General features: G+C 37.3%; 1 protein-coding gene across 1 annotated transcript; it reads left to right on the top strand.

Moving 5' to 3' along the window:
• The first annotated feature begins 15,870 nt into the window (after positions 1–15,870).
• Positions 15,871–17,106, top strand: smtlb (somatolactin beta). Its single transcript, XM_052567960.1, has 5 exons — positions 15,871–15,886; positions 16,136–16,320; positions 16,428–16,538; positions 16,637–16,816; positions 16,909–17,106. Exons 1-5 carry the CDS (start codon positions 15,871–15,873, stop codon positions 17,104–17,106), a joined length of 690 nt encoding a protein of 229 aa, XP_052423920.1.
• Positions 17,107–19,560: the final 2,454 nt, after the last annotated feature.

The following is a 19,560-nucleotide window of genomic DNA, read 5'->3' as shown; positions in this document are numbered from 1 at the left end:
CATGGACCTAAAGTTGCTGTGTTTGATCTGAACTTATTTATTAAAAAAATAAAAGAGAGAAACCTGAGGGCGGCTCGGTAGAAATAACCACTTGTGGCTCTTGATGAGAGTACCTTCACTAGCAATTACTCTCTAAATATAGCCAAAGCAAATTGCATGAATTATACCGTTTCTCTGTGCAGCTCAAAAATAATCTACCTAATTGCTGTTCAGGATCAAACTGACCACATTGTACTGACCCTCTTGTAGGTGATGCCATAAAACAAATATGAGAAGAAAACTGTTTAGTGATATTCATAGCTGTGATATCTTTATCTCATGTGTACACTGCCTTCCGTGGAGTGTTGTGTACAGAAGACAGCATTCACATAGCGATATATAGAAATTAGTTTTTATTTCCACACAACCATGGTCAGTGGAAATTGCTAAGTGACATACAGCACACACTTTGTCCCTGTGGAGTAACCTGGGGTTAAGTGCTTTGATCGAGGGTAGGGTGCAAAGGGCTAAAGGCCCCCTGGTGTAAAAGGCACTTTTGATTTTATTTTCTCCCGAAACACTTCATATAGGCTAGCAGCAGCACAGCAACATTTTTCAGTCTGATGAGGTCATGGAATGCAATGGCAAACGACTGATTGTCACGTAATTTGATCTAAAATATTGCAGTTTTGCGAAGTTTTGATGACAATTTGTTATGAAAAACTAAAAGACATGAAATACAAACAATACACTTTGTTCCTTAAAAGTGTTCCCTGGAGAAAGCAATAAAGGACATGCATTTTAACCAGAAGCTTGTTACAAACTTGCAGCTTTTCGCTTCATACGACGTTAATTGATGAACTGGATTACTGTAATGTTTTTATCAGCTGTTAGGACTATCATTCTGATGGCTCCCATTCACTGCAGAGGATCCATTGGTGATCAAATGTTGTCATGCTGAACTGCTCCAAATCTGTTCCTATGAAGAAACAAACTCGTCTTGGATGGCCTGAGGGTGAGCACATTTTCGGAAAATTTTCATTTTTGGGTGAACTACTCCTATAAGTAGGTCTTTTAGCTTATTGTACCCCATTAAAGCACATTGATCATCCTTTGCAAAATAAACTCTGGAAACTTATGACTGCAGCATTTATTCTTGAAGCAGAGATGAGCAAATAAATGTCATAGTGAGATCTTGACAGTATGAGTTCTCTCACAATAGCGCAAATAAACGCTGGGTGCACGACTCACACATAACATAAGACAAATATGTTAGAGAAAATGAAGCTTTGTTGAAGAAAATATCTTGCCAAGAGCCTGTGAGATAAACCCTAGACACAGTTTTCACACAAAAGTTGCTTTATTTAAAGCTATTTTTATCAAGTTGATGCAAACTAAAGGTGTTAGGTTAGTAAACTAAGACTTTGTTCAGTTTCTTCATCTGAATTTCTGACTGTGGGGGTGCGACGCTGTGTAGCTCGGGAACAAAAACCTTTCCTCAGTACAAACAGCAGTTCATTCGGCTCTGAAAAGCCTCTGTTCCCGTGCTCCCTTCTAAAAAGGTGCGGATCAATAACGTGAACGTGGCTAATGGAAGCGTTCCCAACCACGTTCACATCAAAACATGCCCAAGTTTAGCGGCTCAACCAGTACTGATGTGAGAAATGTTCCCAGTCTTTCAAAACAATCTACATAATTTACAGACTCAAATATAAATGTGGTTTGGAATTTTGTGGCAAAGGCTGTGTTGATGTGTGTGTCAATGAGATAGAAACTGAGGAGCTCTGTAAAGTAAACACAAAGGTTTGGAGTTAAACATCAGCACCGTCTAAGAATGTCAGAGAAAGTATCAGGGTTACATCTTTCTTAGAACTGTTGAGAGACACTCTTTTGCCTTTCTTAGGCATGAAACATAACTCATAATAATACACAGAAGAAAATGCTTAGACAGTATACTTCTGTCTATTGTTACTTTGGTGGTATAATCTCAGTACTGTAGGGGTCTATAGAGTTACCTTCAAATGTCTTGAAAGGGATAGTTCAGACAAAAATGAAAATTCGGTCATCATTTGCTCACCTTCATATAATTTCAAAATGGATGACTTGTCTCTCTTCTGTGAAACATAAAATGAAGATATTTTGGGATAAATTATGTGGGTGGTTTTGGTTTTTGGTTTTGGTTTATACAATGGAAGACAGTGGGCTCCGGTGTTGTTTGGTTCCCAACATTCCTCACATTCTGAAGAAGAAAGAAAGTCATGCAGGTTTGGAATGACATGAGGGGGAATAAATTGTGACAATTCTTGGCTGAACTATCCCTTTCAACTTGCACGGTCTCATCAAGCAGCTGACAGGGTTGTGCACCATCCAGAAATTAATTGAATATGAAATGAGGAAGCAAAAAGAACTGCAAGTGGAATTTAAGTACAGGGAAGCTTGAATATTAAAAATAATAATAATAATAATAATTGCTTGGAACCGTTTAAAAATTCTGAAATCGTTTTTTTTAAAGAAAAGATAATTACTTCCCTTCCTGTCATTCCAATTCAATTCATATTCTGAGTAACCTTAGTCTTGGGCACTTGAGAGCATATGCACATAACAAAAAGTGTCCAAGACTATCCCAGGTCTGAAAAATCACATTAGTGATATAGCGATATTTCAGCAAAATTCCAAGTTGATACCAACTATACCTTCAACATACTTTGGGCCTGTTTCAAAAAAAGATGCTTAGAAATGCGGGGATTAAAGTCATGACTTGAAATAACCTAACAAATCAATCCGGGCTAAAGCGGTTCCATGAACAACATGCAATCCTACCAATTTGATCCAGGTATAGTGAGTCAGGATAACTGAATGTGCATGCTTCTTGAGCAGCCCTTAATGACGATCATGGATTGAATCGATCCACCATGGCATACAGCGAATGTGTTCATTCTGTATAATGCATTCGAGACATTGCATGGCTGTCCCAGATGAAAGATTGGCATCGAGAAACAATCGCAGTGATTTCTGTGATTGTGCCTCCTAATTGGGGGTCTTGTCATACAGTGATAGAAGTTCAAAGTCAGCAGTTGTCATGGTCTAGTGACCAAAGACAGACTACCATCATTTTCTGACAGTGTCAGAAATTCAGAAAGATCATTGCAGCCATTAAAAATGCAATATGAAATCAATGCAACATGGCACTAAAACAAAACTGCTCTCCTCATGCTCTTCTGTCTCTTCTTTCAACGCTTCCACTATTTTTCAGCACACATGAAAACTTCAGCTGCTAAAGTGCATTTCATGCTCTTTTTGTTTTACGCAAGCACAATCTGATGTCGTTTTATTCTTCTATAGTAGCATTTCGTACCCAAGTTTATTAGATGCACATCACACAGTGTTTGTCTGCAATGATCTTATAGGATTGCCTAAATCGTGCAATGTAGAAGGCGTTACACCTGGTCTTTTCACAATCGGATAGCTGATCAGAGACCCCTTTTTCCACAGCAAAAATGTAAGACGATACATTTTCGGCAGATTTTCAAAATTACCTTGGCTTAAAACAAAAATATACAGTAACAACTTTTTTCATTTGATTTACGTAGTTGCACTAGATTTGCATCAAATACAATATGATTTTCGGTAGTCAAAATCTGGCAGCCATAGCACAGTTTTACATGGCAAGAAATTCACTGACATCCATTCTTGCTCATGAAAAGAACCACATGTCAATAAACCAATGAGAAGCCGCAGCAGTAATGGTGATTCATAGCAATAGAGCACAGGCGCCAAAGCTGTTGTGAATCCACTCACATGAATCCCTCTGTAACTGGCACAGATTGGCAGAAAATGAATGTCATGTGACAAATAAATAATTTATGGACCGTTACATACAGTATTCCCAACATTTTATCATCTAAGCCTTATGCTACACCTAAATGACAAGGGAATTAGAAGTAAAGTTAATATTTAGCCAGTCCCGCAAACTCATTCTCTCAAATGATTTGAGTATGCAGAGCATTCCCAGCATATTTAGACAGAATGCTCCTTGTAAGTAGACAAGTGGTCAAATGCAAAAACAGCAAGTGTGGATATTGGGACTGACACGTTCACGCTCATTTTTTTCTTATTTATACTATAGCACCCCTTGTGGTGATCTGACATATTCCAGATCTCAATAAGTCACAAATTCGAGCTCTTGTACCTGCCTCTCGTCTATGTGTAGATTATGTTTCAGGCCTTAACTGTTGAAAAGCTTGTTAATGCTATTTAAGGTGACCGAGGGAGTAATTATCACTCTAAACAGCCGTTGAGCGTTCATGCAGAGCCGCGTGCACATCGCACCCACCTTGGTGTGATCTTCATCTCAATTAACTCCTCCCTTGTCATCAGTGCTCTAATTATGACAACCAGGTGCAAACAGCATGTAATCCTGTTTGTCACTCCCTGATCAGGGTTTTCAAACCTCTCATATTTATCATGTGAGCTGCAAGGGGAGGTGAGTTTTTGTAAGCCTCTGTGCCTGGGGCAAATGCAGGCGGGAAGGGAAACAGAGTTTGTGTGTTGAAAAGAATCACACACATGTGCGCCCATGCCCATTTCCCCGGTGGGCTTCATCCCCTGAATTATTCCTATGTGTGACGACTGTCATGAGCCACACGGTGGTGACAAGGGCCAGCCTTTGATGCCTGTGACGTGATCTGGAGAGATCCACTGAGACGGACACATGACTGTCAGCTCTCCGGCGAGAGTGTGTTTTTGGGTTTTGTGCAGGGCTCAGGATGAGAAGGGCTGACAGTGGCCTCTTTTCCCTGCAGCCTCAGGCCTGGTGCAAAACATACATGAATAAATCAACATGCTCTAAAAGAGGACACGCGTGCAACGTCAAATAAAGCTTCTAAAGTTTGGCACATTGTTTCGATCTGCAGTGCATGTTTGCTTCCTTCTCATTTCATTGAGCTGTCATTTTCTGATGTTACTAATGCATCTAAGGACTAACTCAGCATTTTTTACAATCTTGAATACATCCATTGGTTAATATGATATTAATATATAAATATTAATACATAACATATAAATATTAAAGCATAATTAATGCTTTTATTCAGCAAGGATGCATTAAATTGATCAAAAGTGACAGTTGAGACATTTGTAGTGTTACAAAATATTTTGATTTCAAATAAATATTTAATAGAGAATCCTATTTTCTCAAAAAATATTAAGCAGCACAACTGTTTTCAGCAGTGCTAATAATAGTGAATGTTTTAAATTATCATATTAAAATGATTTCTGAAGGATCGTGTGATGATTTACAACAGATGATTTAAATTGTAATAATATTTTACGTTATTAGTGTAACCCTGCGTAAACTTGGGTGAATTAAGCCTTCACGCTATTTCTAGTGATTAATCCCTGTGTATTTTGATTGTAAACATTCATGTTTAATTTCATTACTGGGTTTATTTTTAAAAAGCTGCTAAAAAGAACATTATTTGGTGTAATGAAATGTATTTATGCAATTTAAGGTTAAACAAAACAAAACATTATTTTCCAAATACTGTACATTATTGTTTGTCTTCTATGCCCCACCTTTTTGAAACGCGTCGATATTTACAGCGCTAATCGGTCTGAAAAATGAAGTGTGCTTTGATTGGCCAGCTATCCAGTGTGTTGTGATTGGCCGAATACCTCAAGCGTGTGACAGAAATGTTACGCCCCTTACAATATAGTGATCCCCTGTGCGGCCGGAGCGACAAGACATAAACATAAAACCCATTATAAACGTGATATAAACATGATTTCTAGTTGTGTCCTCTTTGGGAAGGCCAAACAAAGTAGTTTCGCTCTCTCAACGAAACAGCGGCACACACCGTGTCCTTGAGTGAGCAGATGCCGGAGGCCTTGAGTGAGCGGAGGCCAGCTTGAGTGAGCTTGAGAACAGCGCGACCTTCATTACCTTTGCTACTGTATAGTTACTGTACCTTTCAGTCTCTCTCATGATTAATTTAGGCGCAGCAAGATCTCTGATCTAATCTGGTATTCTGGAGAATACCATATGGAGAGAAAACCAAGTAAATGAGTTGTCTTCATCAACACTACTTCTGTTCACAACTTTCAGCATTCACACTGCCAACAACAATTATGATCAACACCAATTAACTTCCAACTTGATTCTTTAACTCACATGCTTCCTCCTGATTTCCTGCTGCTAATCACAAGATTGTGATGTTCACATGTTTGCATTTTATAAATACAATCATTCATGGCCCCAAAAATAAAACTCTTGAAGTATGCAGCTTCAGTTCTAATTATTGATGCGTTGCAGCCAATCAGATTCCTCCGTTTGAATGATGATAAAAAGCATCTCATATTTCTTCTCCAAGTTCTGCTTGACAAAGTTGACACTGATTTCACCAAAAGCAAGGGGTTTATTAAATTTGAGGCCTATACCTATTTGGAGCAGTTCGAGGCTTCCCGTATTGTTCTATTGTCAGCTTTAATTGGCTCTGTGCTCCTATGGCTGCTTGTCCTTTTACCGCTCACATTTAGGAACTCTATCCTCTGTGTGAGAGAGACACCCACATTGTTGCTGGTACTGGCGGGGTAACAAGCCCCTTTCCCATCTGAAGAAAATGTTCCTGTGAGTCTAGACCCTGGAGAGCAGAGACCGAGACAACAAGCTTTTGTACCAGGATCACGCCGCTGTGGTGGGGGTTTTTTCACCTTCTGATTCAAACACAGGCGTATTCCGTTTGGAACTTGCTTGTAATTTACCTGGAACAGCCTGTTATAAATAGGTTGTGGCTTACCTTCCTATTCTCCTGTTTTCCCCACTGTCACAGTCCCTTTAAAAAAAAAAAATGTCACGTATATCATACATATCAGGATTATCGTTAACAAAAACCAAAACTTTTTCAATTCAAATAAAGATGAAATTGAAAAATATAAACATTAGATGAAACATTACTAAAAATATATCTGAAATTAAATGAAAATTATATATATATATATAATATATCAAGTGTAAAAATAAAATCGCATTCAAAATATTCATAAAAGTTAGCTTTTATAAAAATGTTCAATTGGCTTTTATTTGTGCACTTTTGACTTTTTATAATATGTATATTACAATGATTTATCACACCTTGTGCACCAAGTGACCCCATAACTGTCCCTTCCTTTCTTCCTACATTCATTTATGGACGGATGGAGTATGACAGCCCTGCATAAAATTTTTTTTAATATATTGAATCTGACAGAAAAAAAAAATTAAGTTTTAGTTAACACAGGCCCCATAACTGACACTGAGACAGGTGAATAACAGACATTTGAGTCTAAACTCTTCTATTTAAGGTTGAATTTAAAACAAGCGATGAGAGGAACAGCACGGATAGAGATGAAGGGAGCCCCTAGGAACAGAAAATGCCACTAGGCTTTCAAATAGGGTTTTCTTTTCCCCGTTCAGGTTTTTCTAAGGGCTGCAGGCTTCTGTGTATATCTGAAACGGGGATATGGTTTTATTCTTCCTATCGACTCACCCTGGTCCCCGCAGTCTTTCTCTGTCATTAATTATTAATTTCATGGAATTTGTTATTGTATTCATTCAGAGGTTTCAGGCTTCTCTTCAGCTCCATGGAAATTGAATCTCTTCTCGGCTGGAGCTGAGGCAGCTGCTTCAGTTCCTAATGGATTGACTGAGTATTGAATACTTCAGTGCCTCCTCGGGGTAGGTGCAGCTTAGTGAAGGAATTAGCTGAGCGGCTTGAAAGCTGAGAGGAGAGCGGAGTTGGAATTGAAGAGCCGCTCCATCTCTTCGCAGCCCTTCGGAAAGGCTCAGATGTGATCGAAAAGTCAGACGGCGGCCGATTTCATGACGCAGGCTTCTGTTGTTGTGTTGATGCTAAAAGCTATGAAAAACCCTAAATAATGGACCAGCGTCACTTTATTACACTCTTAAAGATGAAGTGCATCATTTCTGCCATATGGAATCACAAAAATAATGACTGATATCAAAAAAGTTTCCTCTCGTTTACCATTGATCGGACAAAAAACATAGATCTGCCCCAAACTCAAACCACTGGTTGTTGCAGTGTAGTTTTCAATTTGCTGTTTTTGTGGGAATCAAGCTATGTATGTCTTACAAATATATATATATATATATATATATATATATATATATATATATATATATATATATATATATATATACACACACACACACACACACTAAAGATGACAAAAACTAGAATTACTAAAAATGTAGATAAAATTTAAAAATATATATACTTTATATATATATATATATACATATATATATATATATATATATATATATATATATATATATATATATATACTATTTGAATATATATATAAATTAGGCTAATACTAAAATTCTACTGTTTATGCCAACTAATGTAGACAAAAATATACATAAATAAACATAAAACATTTTATATAATATATAATACATCCATTCCAAGTTGGTCAAATGGGCCTGACACTTAATTAATTAATCATTCAAATAAACAATCCTTTCAATAGTATGTTTCACAACAGGTGTGTACTGTATATATTGGTTATTATACAGCGGGTTTAAATGTGGCCCATCCAGTCAGATTTTGTAACACACAATTCCAAACGTCCACCCTGTAATTGGAATGAAGTGTCCATATAAATTGGCTGATTTCTTCCAGCATACGTTCCTGTTTGTCAGTCATTCTGTTGTTCTGTGTGTGTGCTGATCTATGGAGTCGCAGCATGATAAGCATTGCTGTGGCTAGCCAGAGTTAAATGCTGTGGATCACATTAGACACTGACTCGCAGTGCGTCACTCACAGTAGGGTGATTTCTAATGAGAGCAGCCTGTAGTACAGCACAGAGAACAGATGCAAATCACAGAACCTGGCAAAACTACCATGGCAAGAAAAACCTACCAAAGAAACTGAGAGGGAGAAAGTGTATTAGCAAGAAAGGTGTAAGACTGAGCAGATGGTCTTGGAATGTTTTTTTTTTTTTTTTGTAGTCTCCAGATTAAGAGGTTGATTGCAGTTGGTATGTCATTAGTTGAGCTAGAAAAAAGTTCTGAGACAGGTTGCACTTACTATTTTTTTATTATTTTTTATGTTCTTTAACTCAAACAACTCTTAAGTGAAATATTTTTCTTGAAAAAAAGGTTAAATGACATTATATTCACATATTTTTAAGTCTGACTATGTATAAAAACTTTTTGAGTCTTGGTTCGCCAAATTATTGTTAAGATTTAATCTACCATTATGGGAGACAAATATTTTTATGATGTTCAAACCACTTTACCTTGATCTTATTTTTCAGATGCCAGCTGGAGAGTCTGGATAAAGCATTATTATGTGACAGGCAGTGGGTGAAAATTAAACACTAATGGAACAAGGGATTTGTACTCTTAACAACCTTGAAAATAAACAGCAAATATTTTCAAAGGCCGCTCTGATCAACTTGATCCGAGACACAACACGTGGACCAGTGGAGGAACAACAGATTCAGTCGAGCCTTTGATCTCCAGACACCAGATATACAGTAGTGTTAACCCAGACAAAACAATGCAAAAACGACAGCCAAGACTGTTGTGAAAGTAAATTGAATCCACTGCATGCATGCACATGTGCATTCCAAATGTTTTGAAAATCTAGAGTTTTTAGATAGGCCTAATGCATCAAATCTAAATGTTGACTTTGCATTCATGAGAAAATCAAAGAATTTGATTCATCCATGTATCCTATGAATTCAATTTATTCATGCAACCCAGAACTGTTCTTATGCCATTATAACAAGGTCAAAAAAATGTGAATATTATATTAAGCATAGTAGTGAAGAGCTTTCTGTACCAAAAAGATTACATTTGCTGAAACATGCAGGGCATAGGCACTCAGGGGTACAGGTGGGAGTTCTCAAATGTGTTATTATTGAAAGACCTTTTAATCTACTTTTCTTTTCTTTTCTTTACTCTGGAAGTTTCCATCAAATTACTCTCTGCTTTTCCAGTTCTGTCCCCTCCAACGGTTCAGAGTTTCTACTCTTTTCTATTTAAAAGCACAGTTAGAAATGAGTTGGGAGAGAGAGGGGAAAAAAGCAAGAAAAAGCCACAGATGATCAGTCATGAAAGAATAAAGAAACGAAACGCATGTAAGCGCATTCTAAACAGTTGACCCAGCATAGAGAAACCGACTGTCATAACCGGCTTCCATCTCTTGATCTCAATGTTCTTGATCTCCGCCTGTCTTTTTAATGCTATAATTTCATAGACAGTGGGGAAAATAAAATCGATATCCCATCATAAACGCATGCGCATGTAATGATGTTTGCTGCGTGCTGATGTTCTCTTTGTGCGGGAGAGTATTAAAGAGCCTAATGAGCTAAAACCATTGCTCTTTTTTATACTCAGACTATTATTCAAACACAGCCTATTAACTTGATGAATTGCGATAATTAATGGATATTTCTCTATGTGGCTTTTGTGCTGTCAGGTGTGCGGTGAATATTTAACTGTTTACTTCACAGGTTCTTTCGAGCGCTTCGCCAGGGGCTCCTGGAGGGCCGGAGAGAGCAGAATTTACAGCTGTTTATTTCCATTCTTATAAGCGGTGCTATGAATCCATACTTGGGCTCATGATTTAATTATGAGTCACACATTTGAATGAATAAGGTTCACTATTAGCCAGCTGGATGCAGACCAGCAGGGTTCAGTAAGCGAGAAGCCATGCGATTTTTTTAGAGAGAATGGAGTCTCGCTGGAAACCCAGGCACTCGACTGTAGAAACCTTTGTTCTCCTCAGGCGATGACCTCTGAGCCACTGCAAAAACAAGCAGTCGGACAGCAGACAGGATACTCTATTTTGTTCTTTTTGCTATATTCCTGACAATAACATGCTGGCAATCATTTCCAGCGCCGTACACGCTCTTAAAGGTTTGGGGGCTGGGGTCTTGGTTGGGAACAGTGTGACGCGGGCATTAGTTGAGAATGAAACGACTAGATCATGTCACAGCCGCAGCTTCAAGCTGTTTGCAAGCGAGTCCTTTATCTGACAGCGCCGCCGAGCAAATACTGATCAGAGAAAGATAGCTCGTAAGTATGGCAGAGCTATAAAATCTCCCAACTCAGTAAAGGAGAATCAGGCCAGTGAGGCCACAGGGCGTGAGATTACTCTTTCGAGATGACCAATTATTTCGAGAGGTGCTCGTTGAGTTTTCCGCAGGCCTTTTTGGGGCCTTCTATGGGAGATGTGAGCATTATGCTCTCAAATTGTTCTGCTGTCATTATCTGTCTCGTGGCTTTCATTCACCTGCGTATTATTTGAAAACCGCGTGAATACGGGCGAAGGGGAAATTCACCTGCGAGAGGGAAACAGATTATCACCATTCATGCTTCTAAAATATCTGAAGCACAAACCGAAGGGAAGCAAGGACCTCCCATCGGCTTTATGAATGCAGTCGAATGCACACAAAGCCAACGGCCATGTTAACCAACATCTGTGTTGTTCTGATGCCCGTCGCCAATCAAAAACCCCTTTTTCTTTACTCCTCCGGGCCTACGAGGTCTCGCTCAAACCACAAATGAGTCTGATTCGATTTGCCAAACAAATGAACTCCCATCGATGGCAAATAGATCCAGCGCGTGTGTCTGTGACTGTGTGAGATGTACTGAAAGTAATGAATTTGTAAAGCTCATTCCCTTGCCTCAATTAAAAGAGAGCAAGAGCAGAGGAGAGTACAACAGGTAATCACACATTTCCATTCGCACTTTCATTTTCCTCGGTTTCATTCTTCATTAAACTGCAGTTGATTTGTTTTCCTTCTTTCTACGTCTGACTGATAGAGTGTATCATTTCACAATCTGTCTTTGTTATCGTGACATCTCTCCACTGCACAAATGAACCCGAGCCCCTCGGTGCTGGAACTGATGAATAGAGTCCATCTGTCAGAGCCTCCCGGACCTTTACTGACACCTGGTGGAAGAAAATTAAGAGATTCTTTTGGTGGCAATAGTATTACTCCTTCTTTATTGATTTGTTTATATATTTTATAGTGCTGCTTGCAAAGGAGAGCTGTGCTATAACTTTTCTAAGTAATCAGGCAATTTATTTGTAAATGCAAAAACAATCATTAGAGAAATACTATGATTTACAACAAAGGATCTGAACCATGTCTAAGGAAACAGAATATCACAGAGACCACATAGCAACCACATAAATGTTTATATTATTTTATATTTTGCATTATAGTAAATATGTTATTTTTGGCCTCTTGATGAGTTGACTAAATAGACATATGACTTGCACTGCATCCCAGTTTAAAAAGGTGCAGTAAAACACATTATTTCAGTATACTTAATAAACTTAAGAACATCTAAGTGTATTGAGTTGTACAGTGGATATGAACTAAAAAGTGCATGTAACATACCTCTGTAAAAAAGAAAGAAAAAAGAAAAAGGTATTTAGTTTCCACATGTAGTACAATAGAGACCATCTTTCATACACTTAAATATACTTATCATACACAGAGAATACACTTGAATATATAATGAATATTGTACTTGTAATATGTTTCCTACATATTTGATAAATAATTCATTTCAAATGTATTGTAATTGTTAACATAATCTCTATATGATGTAAGTAATGACGTTTATGGTGTCTTTAAATAGTGCAATCAAGTTATTATGTCAATAGTAGCACTTTTTCCCACATTCAAAAATATGTCACATCAAGTACTTTATGCTAAAAGTCAACTTGCTGTTGAATTGTGAAAACAAAACACTCCCAAAACCTTATGTATTAGGAAATCTCCTTGATCAGATCTGATCAATATTACCAACACAAAAGTTTTCTCCACAACATGAGACATTTGAAAACATAGCATCCTCTTTATAAAGGAATAGTTAAAAAAAAAAAAAAAAATCCATCCAAGATATGGATGAGTTTGGAACAGATTTGTTTGTTTGTTTTTTTTGGAGGGGGAGGGGTTGACTTACATTTGGTAAGCAGGTGATGAAATGCTAAATTTCACCAAATTTGTTCTAATGAAGAAACAAACTTGGCTATATCTTGGATTGACTTTGGGTGAATAGGCATTTCAGCAAATTCAAGTTTTCAGGCTTAAAGTCTCATTTAAATGTACACTTTGTGTATGTGGCTCTTCTGAGCACAAACCCTGAGGCCCCACCGCTCACCAGCTTTTACATGCTTTACATTCAGCATTAAATTGGGCCTGTAAGTACTGTTTTCATTGATGCAATGTTCATCAACAAAGTAGGCCTGCAATAACCACATTCAACCATTTGCTGTATTTCACACCATTCAATCAAGAAAACATGCACAAACAAGTTTACCAGATGTATAGAATCTTTTTCCCATTAGCAAACACCCTCCAAACTGACACCCGAAGAAATTAAAAGTGATATATTTTTTTTCTACTTTCTTTGATGTGTTTTTCTTATGACACAGAGAGGCTGGGGTGAAAGGCTGAGATGGATTATATTTCTGTTAAAACTCTGGCATCACTGGGTGTTTTGCGTTTTATAAAAACGTTCGATTTTAATAGTACAATTACAGAAAATGTCTATGATGTCACTAAAATTAAAATTTCAGGCAGGTGGGTAAAATAAGTTTTTATAAGATTCGATTATGTGCTCACCTTAAAAGTGCATTCATTTGTTGTTAAAATATCCTAGGAAAGAACTGGAGCCAAAAAAAATAAAACTGCAATATATAAAATTAGTCTCTAATCTTAAATCTGAACATCACATTGCTCCAGTTTCTGAAATCACAGTCTTGTTGAAACTTGTGTCACCGTTGTGCCCTTTACTCTAGCACTGCAATTAGTCTCCTGTAAGCTGATGTGTGTGAAATGTATTTATCAAACCGTAGGTAATTAGTGATTAACACAGCCATCCTGCCACCTCATCAAACTTGTGCCAAGCTCAACCCGCCGTGTGCTGTGTCACGACTGTTACGTGGCTGACAGAATGTGAGATGATATTCCTGTGTCATGAATTACTAAGCAAACAGCAAAGCACTTTTCCAAGTCATTTTTACAATACATGGCTTGATAAATGTAAATAAATAAAAAAATTCAACAAAATCAACAATGGCCATCTTCAGCTACTGATGGTTGGCCATAAAATTAGCAGAAATCCCATTCTAGAACCCAGAATATCAACCACACTGAAACACCATAGAACACACTAGCATTATGGAATTGTTTGTATGTGTGTGTGTATGTGCAAACAATTATACTTATTACATTATACTTACCAAATCAGATTTTAGTTTATTCTTCTAGCTGGATGAGAGACATATCTTTTGGTCAGCTTTTCAGTGGGGCAAGGATCATCTTCACTTACGTCATGAAGATGTAAAGATGACATACTTCTGGCATAAACAACGTCACAAGTCTGACATCTGATCCCTGGACAGACCTTAAGACTTCATCTATGCTTATCTTACTGCTCACTGGACACCCTCATGAAAATGGAAAACTATGAATAATAAAATGAGGGAGTCACCTCAGACGTCCCCACGTCATGAGACAGGGTCTGCTACTCTTACAAAACTTATTTTTTTTTAACTGCATAATATCATTGCTCTTTATGTTGGTTTAAATAAGTTTTACCTTCATATCTAATAAACTGTAGGCTAGAAAATGGTGGGCTAAGCAATAAGAGGAGCACTGCAAAAATGTTATACTACTAAGTTAATAGTGAACTCCTCTTAAGTTATTTTCTGAAGCGAGACAAAAGTAGTATTTACGCAACAACAGCACGAGTTTGCGGTGTGATATTAAGGGGCACAATGTAAGATTTTTTCATTAAAATATCCAAAAAACACCAGAACTTGTATATTTTGCTGACTTGTGTACTTACATTATCCCAAGTCTTTCAAAAAAATTTTTTTTTAAAATTCAGAGAAATAAGCGATTTTAACTAGTGAAACGGACCATGTCCATATAAGTGTTATTATGTCACCTGCTAATGACTTCATAACCCCTCGATTTCAGTTTTGTAGAAAGCATGGAAACACCAAAGATGCTTTAATATGTTATGCATTTTATTAGACAGGTGATGACCACGCAGAAACTGATTTTACCAAGTGAGACATGTTCCTGGGACAACATCTTTGATTAACCAATCAGATTTGAAGAAGCAGTGTATAGATTTTGTGAAGTTTACACTTAAAATCAGTGTTTGGTGCTTGTACATCAGTGTCATTCATCTATCATTTCCTCTGATTTTAGGGATTACTCATGGTTAAGGTTAGGTTTAGGTGTAGGGATATGGTCAAGAATATATTTTTGGAGTAAAATGTTGTTCCAGGGTCAACAAAATATGTTGACCTAGGAACACATCTAACTCCGCAAAATCAGGACGTGCTGATGACCACACAGAGCACTGGGTTGTAACTTTGCACTTGAATATTAATAATATTCATGTATCAATTTAGTCTTGCATTAGAGTAATTTTTAAAAGTACAAATGTTCCAGTTTCTTATTTAATATGACGTGGGGGAAAAATGCATGTGTAATAATTGATACTACTACTATATCACAGTATAACAGTGGACATACTACAAAAATGATGTTTAAAGTAGTTTTAAATGAAAAATGGCATGTCACATTGCAAAATATAATATTACTCAGATAGCGGAGATCTGAAACAGCAGCGCATAAGAAACAGCTGAATTTTGCATCTGATTTTTAGAGATTATGCATAAAACAGTGAAACATGTGGTCACCTATCAACTTACCATCACTTACGTTCAAGTTGTTTTCTTATTTTGTTTATTCATAAATCTAGTAGAGCATATAAGGCATACATAAGTGTGAGAGAACCACAGTCAGAGAGTCCAACAAGAATTGACTTTTGTTCAACGAAAAATGAAGAAAACTACAGGTACGGAGACGTACATTTACAATTTTGCACAAAAGATCAGTTTGCTAATTGATGGCTAACTGAAGCATATCTCGCTAAGAGTATGACAAACATATTAATAAGAAATGTTTATAGCATGTAGTCTAACTAAGTATAATTATAGATTTTACAAAGTTGCTTTGATAAACATTCAGGCTATAAAATCAATGTGGACATTATTGAATGTATCTGCTAATGATTCTCTCTTTTTGTCCCGTTATCATCCTGAAGTTCTACAGGTCTGTGTGGCATTTGTGCTCTGCTCACTGCGGGCAGTGGCCGGATCTCCTGTGGACTGTCCAAGCCAAGATACTGAAGGAACATCCTGCACCATCTCAATTGAGAAGCTCCTGGAACGAGCTGTTCAACATGCAGAGCTCATTTACCGCTTCTCAGAGGACTCCAAATTGATGTTTGTGAGTAACAGAGAAAAGCTTTACAATGTTGCACTGTACCACGATTTCAATCTAAATAGCTGATGAAAATAAGTAAACAGTACAGAATGATTCCTAAATATTTTCAGGACGAGATGCTCATTTCATACGGAATGAATCTGCATATTCCCGAAGGGACCATGTGTGCTCCTAAAACGGTGCCGGTTCCTTTGTCTAAAAGTGAAATCCAAGAGATTTCCGTGAGTTCCTCTAATGACATCTAATGAAATTGACTGTAAGAGTAACTTTCTGCTAAGAACTGCGGAGATAAACTAGCTTTTTTTGTTTTTTCCTCCAGGACAAATGGATCCTTCACTCGATCCTGATTCTGGCCCAGTTCTGGATTGATCCACTGGTAGAAGTACAGGCATCTCTTGAGAGTTATGAGAATGTCCCAAGTGCCCTGCTTACCAGGAGCAAATGGATATCTACCAAACTAATGAGCCTGGAACAGGGTATAATTGTTCTTATTAGACAGGTGAATATGAATTGTTGAAAATTAACTTTTTTATTTTTCTGGAAAATTCCAATGTGTTTGAAAAACAATCTGTCTCCCTCTCTGTTTGTCAGATACTGGGTGAAGGTAGTTTGGCATTGGAGGGTCCTGAACAGACATCCGATCGCTTTGTGTCTTCTAGTATACTTGAAACTGTGAGAAGAGATTACAGTGTGATCTACTGCTTCAGGAAAGATGCGCACAAGATGCAGACTTTCCTCAAACTGCTGAAGTGCCGCCAGATCGATAAGGAGAATTGCTCTCTTTTCTAACTTAAAAATGATAATAATAATTCTATGTTATTTTCAGTGTTATTCTGCCAAAGCTGTTTTTGCATTTGCACAAATATTGAATTAAAAATCAAATAAATTAAAAAATATTTGCATGAATGCTTGATTGAGCCACTGTGGGGTTTCGCTTTAAATGTCAGATATGGTTCACTGAAGGTTTGTAAAATGTCATGTTCTAAACTCTCAAACTAACCGAAGGTCTGAGACTTCTGGATGAAAATCTGTATTTGGTTTTTCCAATTAAACCACAAAGTAAATAATATTTTTAAGGTTTTGGAGGGATTTTAAATGACTGGAAAATGGATCACATAATATAGATCTGACAGATAGATCAGACTGAAGCAAAAGCTCCTCTCAAATTATAACAGACAACATGGATAACTGGGTTTTGTTCACTTGCTCTTTCAATCATTAAAGCAAAAAGGAGGAAATTTAAAATATAAAATCTCCCTCTGAATTCCAGATCGTGGAAAAATCAAACAATGAGAGCCATCAAACTGTGTTGTTGTAATGGCTAAATGTGGTGAACGAAGCAGCAATTCATCTGGATACTGACAGTGGGTAAATTACACTGAAACACTTCACAATATACCTCAAAGTCCACTGAGAACATCAAAGTTTGTGCCCAATTATCACTGCAAGAAGGAACAAATTAAAGCTCTATATCCTGAGCCCAGTCTTACACACACACTTTCATTCACAGAGACCCAAGCACACAGCTTGATCTAGTTCCCCAGCATGTCACACATCTGAGATTAAACTCCAGACGACTTTACAAACATCTCTTTCATTCACACTGAGAGGTGTTGATGCTGTGAAGACTAAAACAGCAGTTCAGTGTTGTAGTACTAGAGAGCTTCATCCAAACTTCCCCACAGCAAGCCATATATAGACACTCTGGCAATGTAAGAAGCTGTAATAACAGTAAAAAGTCAACAACGAATTAAGGGGGAGAAATGTTTTCTGCCAGGGCCAGCCTGACACTTCGTCGACAAACAAGAGAGCTGGAGTGCTGCTCTGATGCTGAGGTTTGCTGTCCAGTTAGCCTCTGCTATGGAGGCAAGTAGCTTGACTGGCATTAAAAAAATATATATTTTGTCTAAAAAATATATTTTTGCAAGAACCATGTAGTAAAATTCATGTTTCAAATATTAAAATAAAAACTTTTTATGTGATTATAAATAACTGATGTTACGCCCTTTTAACTCACATTACATTAAGCCACTGTTACATTACGCAGTTACATCACACAGCCTCTTCAGGAGAAATTAAAATGTGCAACACTAAGAAAATCCGCAAGCACGCTTAGATCACATCTAGTCTCAGAAGTTGTGTGAAATTGCTTGTGTTTATGACATGGACTTTCTCTGGTTCTGAATTATTTTAATGCTTTAATACGTTAATATTGTAATCATATAAATCTTTTGGTAACATATGTTGGGGGAGGAGGAACTGGGTTCCACTCCCTCCTATCAGAGATTATCTTACTATAGGGAGATGAGAGATAAGGCCCATATTACTCACTATTGGAGAAAGAATAATGGCTAACTTGGATCAAGTTTCCCTTAAAGGAACAGTACACTATTTTTGAAAAAACTCCCCTAGAATTAAACAGTGTTGTTTTACCATTTTCAAATCCATTCAGCTGATCTCTGGGTCTTGCGGTAGCACTTTAGCTGTAGCTTAGCATAGATCATTGAATCTGATCCATCCAACAACAACAAAAAAAGGCCTCTGGTCTACTTTCCCATGTACTGCCAGACCGTTTGCTTTAGCTTTATGCTTTTTCAGTTAATGGATTCAGGCCTGACTTCTAGTGGCTTACTCTTATGCTTCTCCTTAATCTAATTTGTCTTGTGCTCTAATCCTCAAATGAACACTCTAAGTAGGGTTGGGTATCGAAAACTGGTTCCTTTTTAGAAACGGTTTCAAATTTCCAAGAATCATGAATTCGTTAAGAAGCGTTCATTTCAATTCTGCGTTCCCATTTTAATGTGATTTAAAACCATTTAATTGCAGGAATGGAAAGAACTTGCGCCCTGCTTGCATGCTTCGCACATGAAGCGCTAGCGCATGCCCAGAGAACAGCAGTGCGGGTTCCTGGTTTGTGGCCGTTCTAGGACCGTTCCGTGTATTATAATTGTAGAAAAAGTTGTTCCAGTCCAAAACTGACTTCTATCATATTTATCGACCAGTATGGAGAAAACTATGTCAGTACATCCTTGTAAACACAGGCATTTTTCTTAAATGAATGTAAACAGATGAGAAAGAAAACGCATGTACAGTATTTTTAGCGCTGCGTGCGTTCTGTGTTAAAGAGACAGCAGCCTTTAAACACGATTATTTAATTAATAAAAAAATAATTCACTGATCTTGACAAAATATATTTTATAACTTTAATCTATATTTTATTTATGGAAAGATAACTATGCAATT

Source organism: Carassius gibelio, chromosome B10 (genome assembly GCF_023724105.1).
Source record: "Carassius gibelio isolate Cgi1373 ecotype wild population from Czech Republic chromosome B10, carGib1.2-hapl.c, whole genome shotgun sequence".
Lineage (NCBI taxonomy): Eukaryota > Metazoa > Chordata > Actinopteri > Cypriniformes > Cyprinidae > Carassius > Carassius gibelio.
Note: the sequence above shows the minus strand (reverse complement) of the source record. Positions and strands in the feature narration are given on the sequence as shown.

Bases quoted from the DNA above. Each gene is read 5' to 3' on its own strand.
- smtlb (XM_052567960.1), top strand. The intron at 16,321-16,427 runs GTGAGTAACAGA...AAATATTTTCAG, and splicing joins AGGACTCCAAATTGATGTTT to GACGAGATGCTCATTTCATA. The intron at 16,539-16,636 runs GTGAGTTCCTCT...TTTTTCCTCCAG, and splicing joins GTGAAATCCAAGAGATTTCC to GACAAATGGATCCTTCACTC.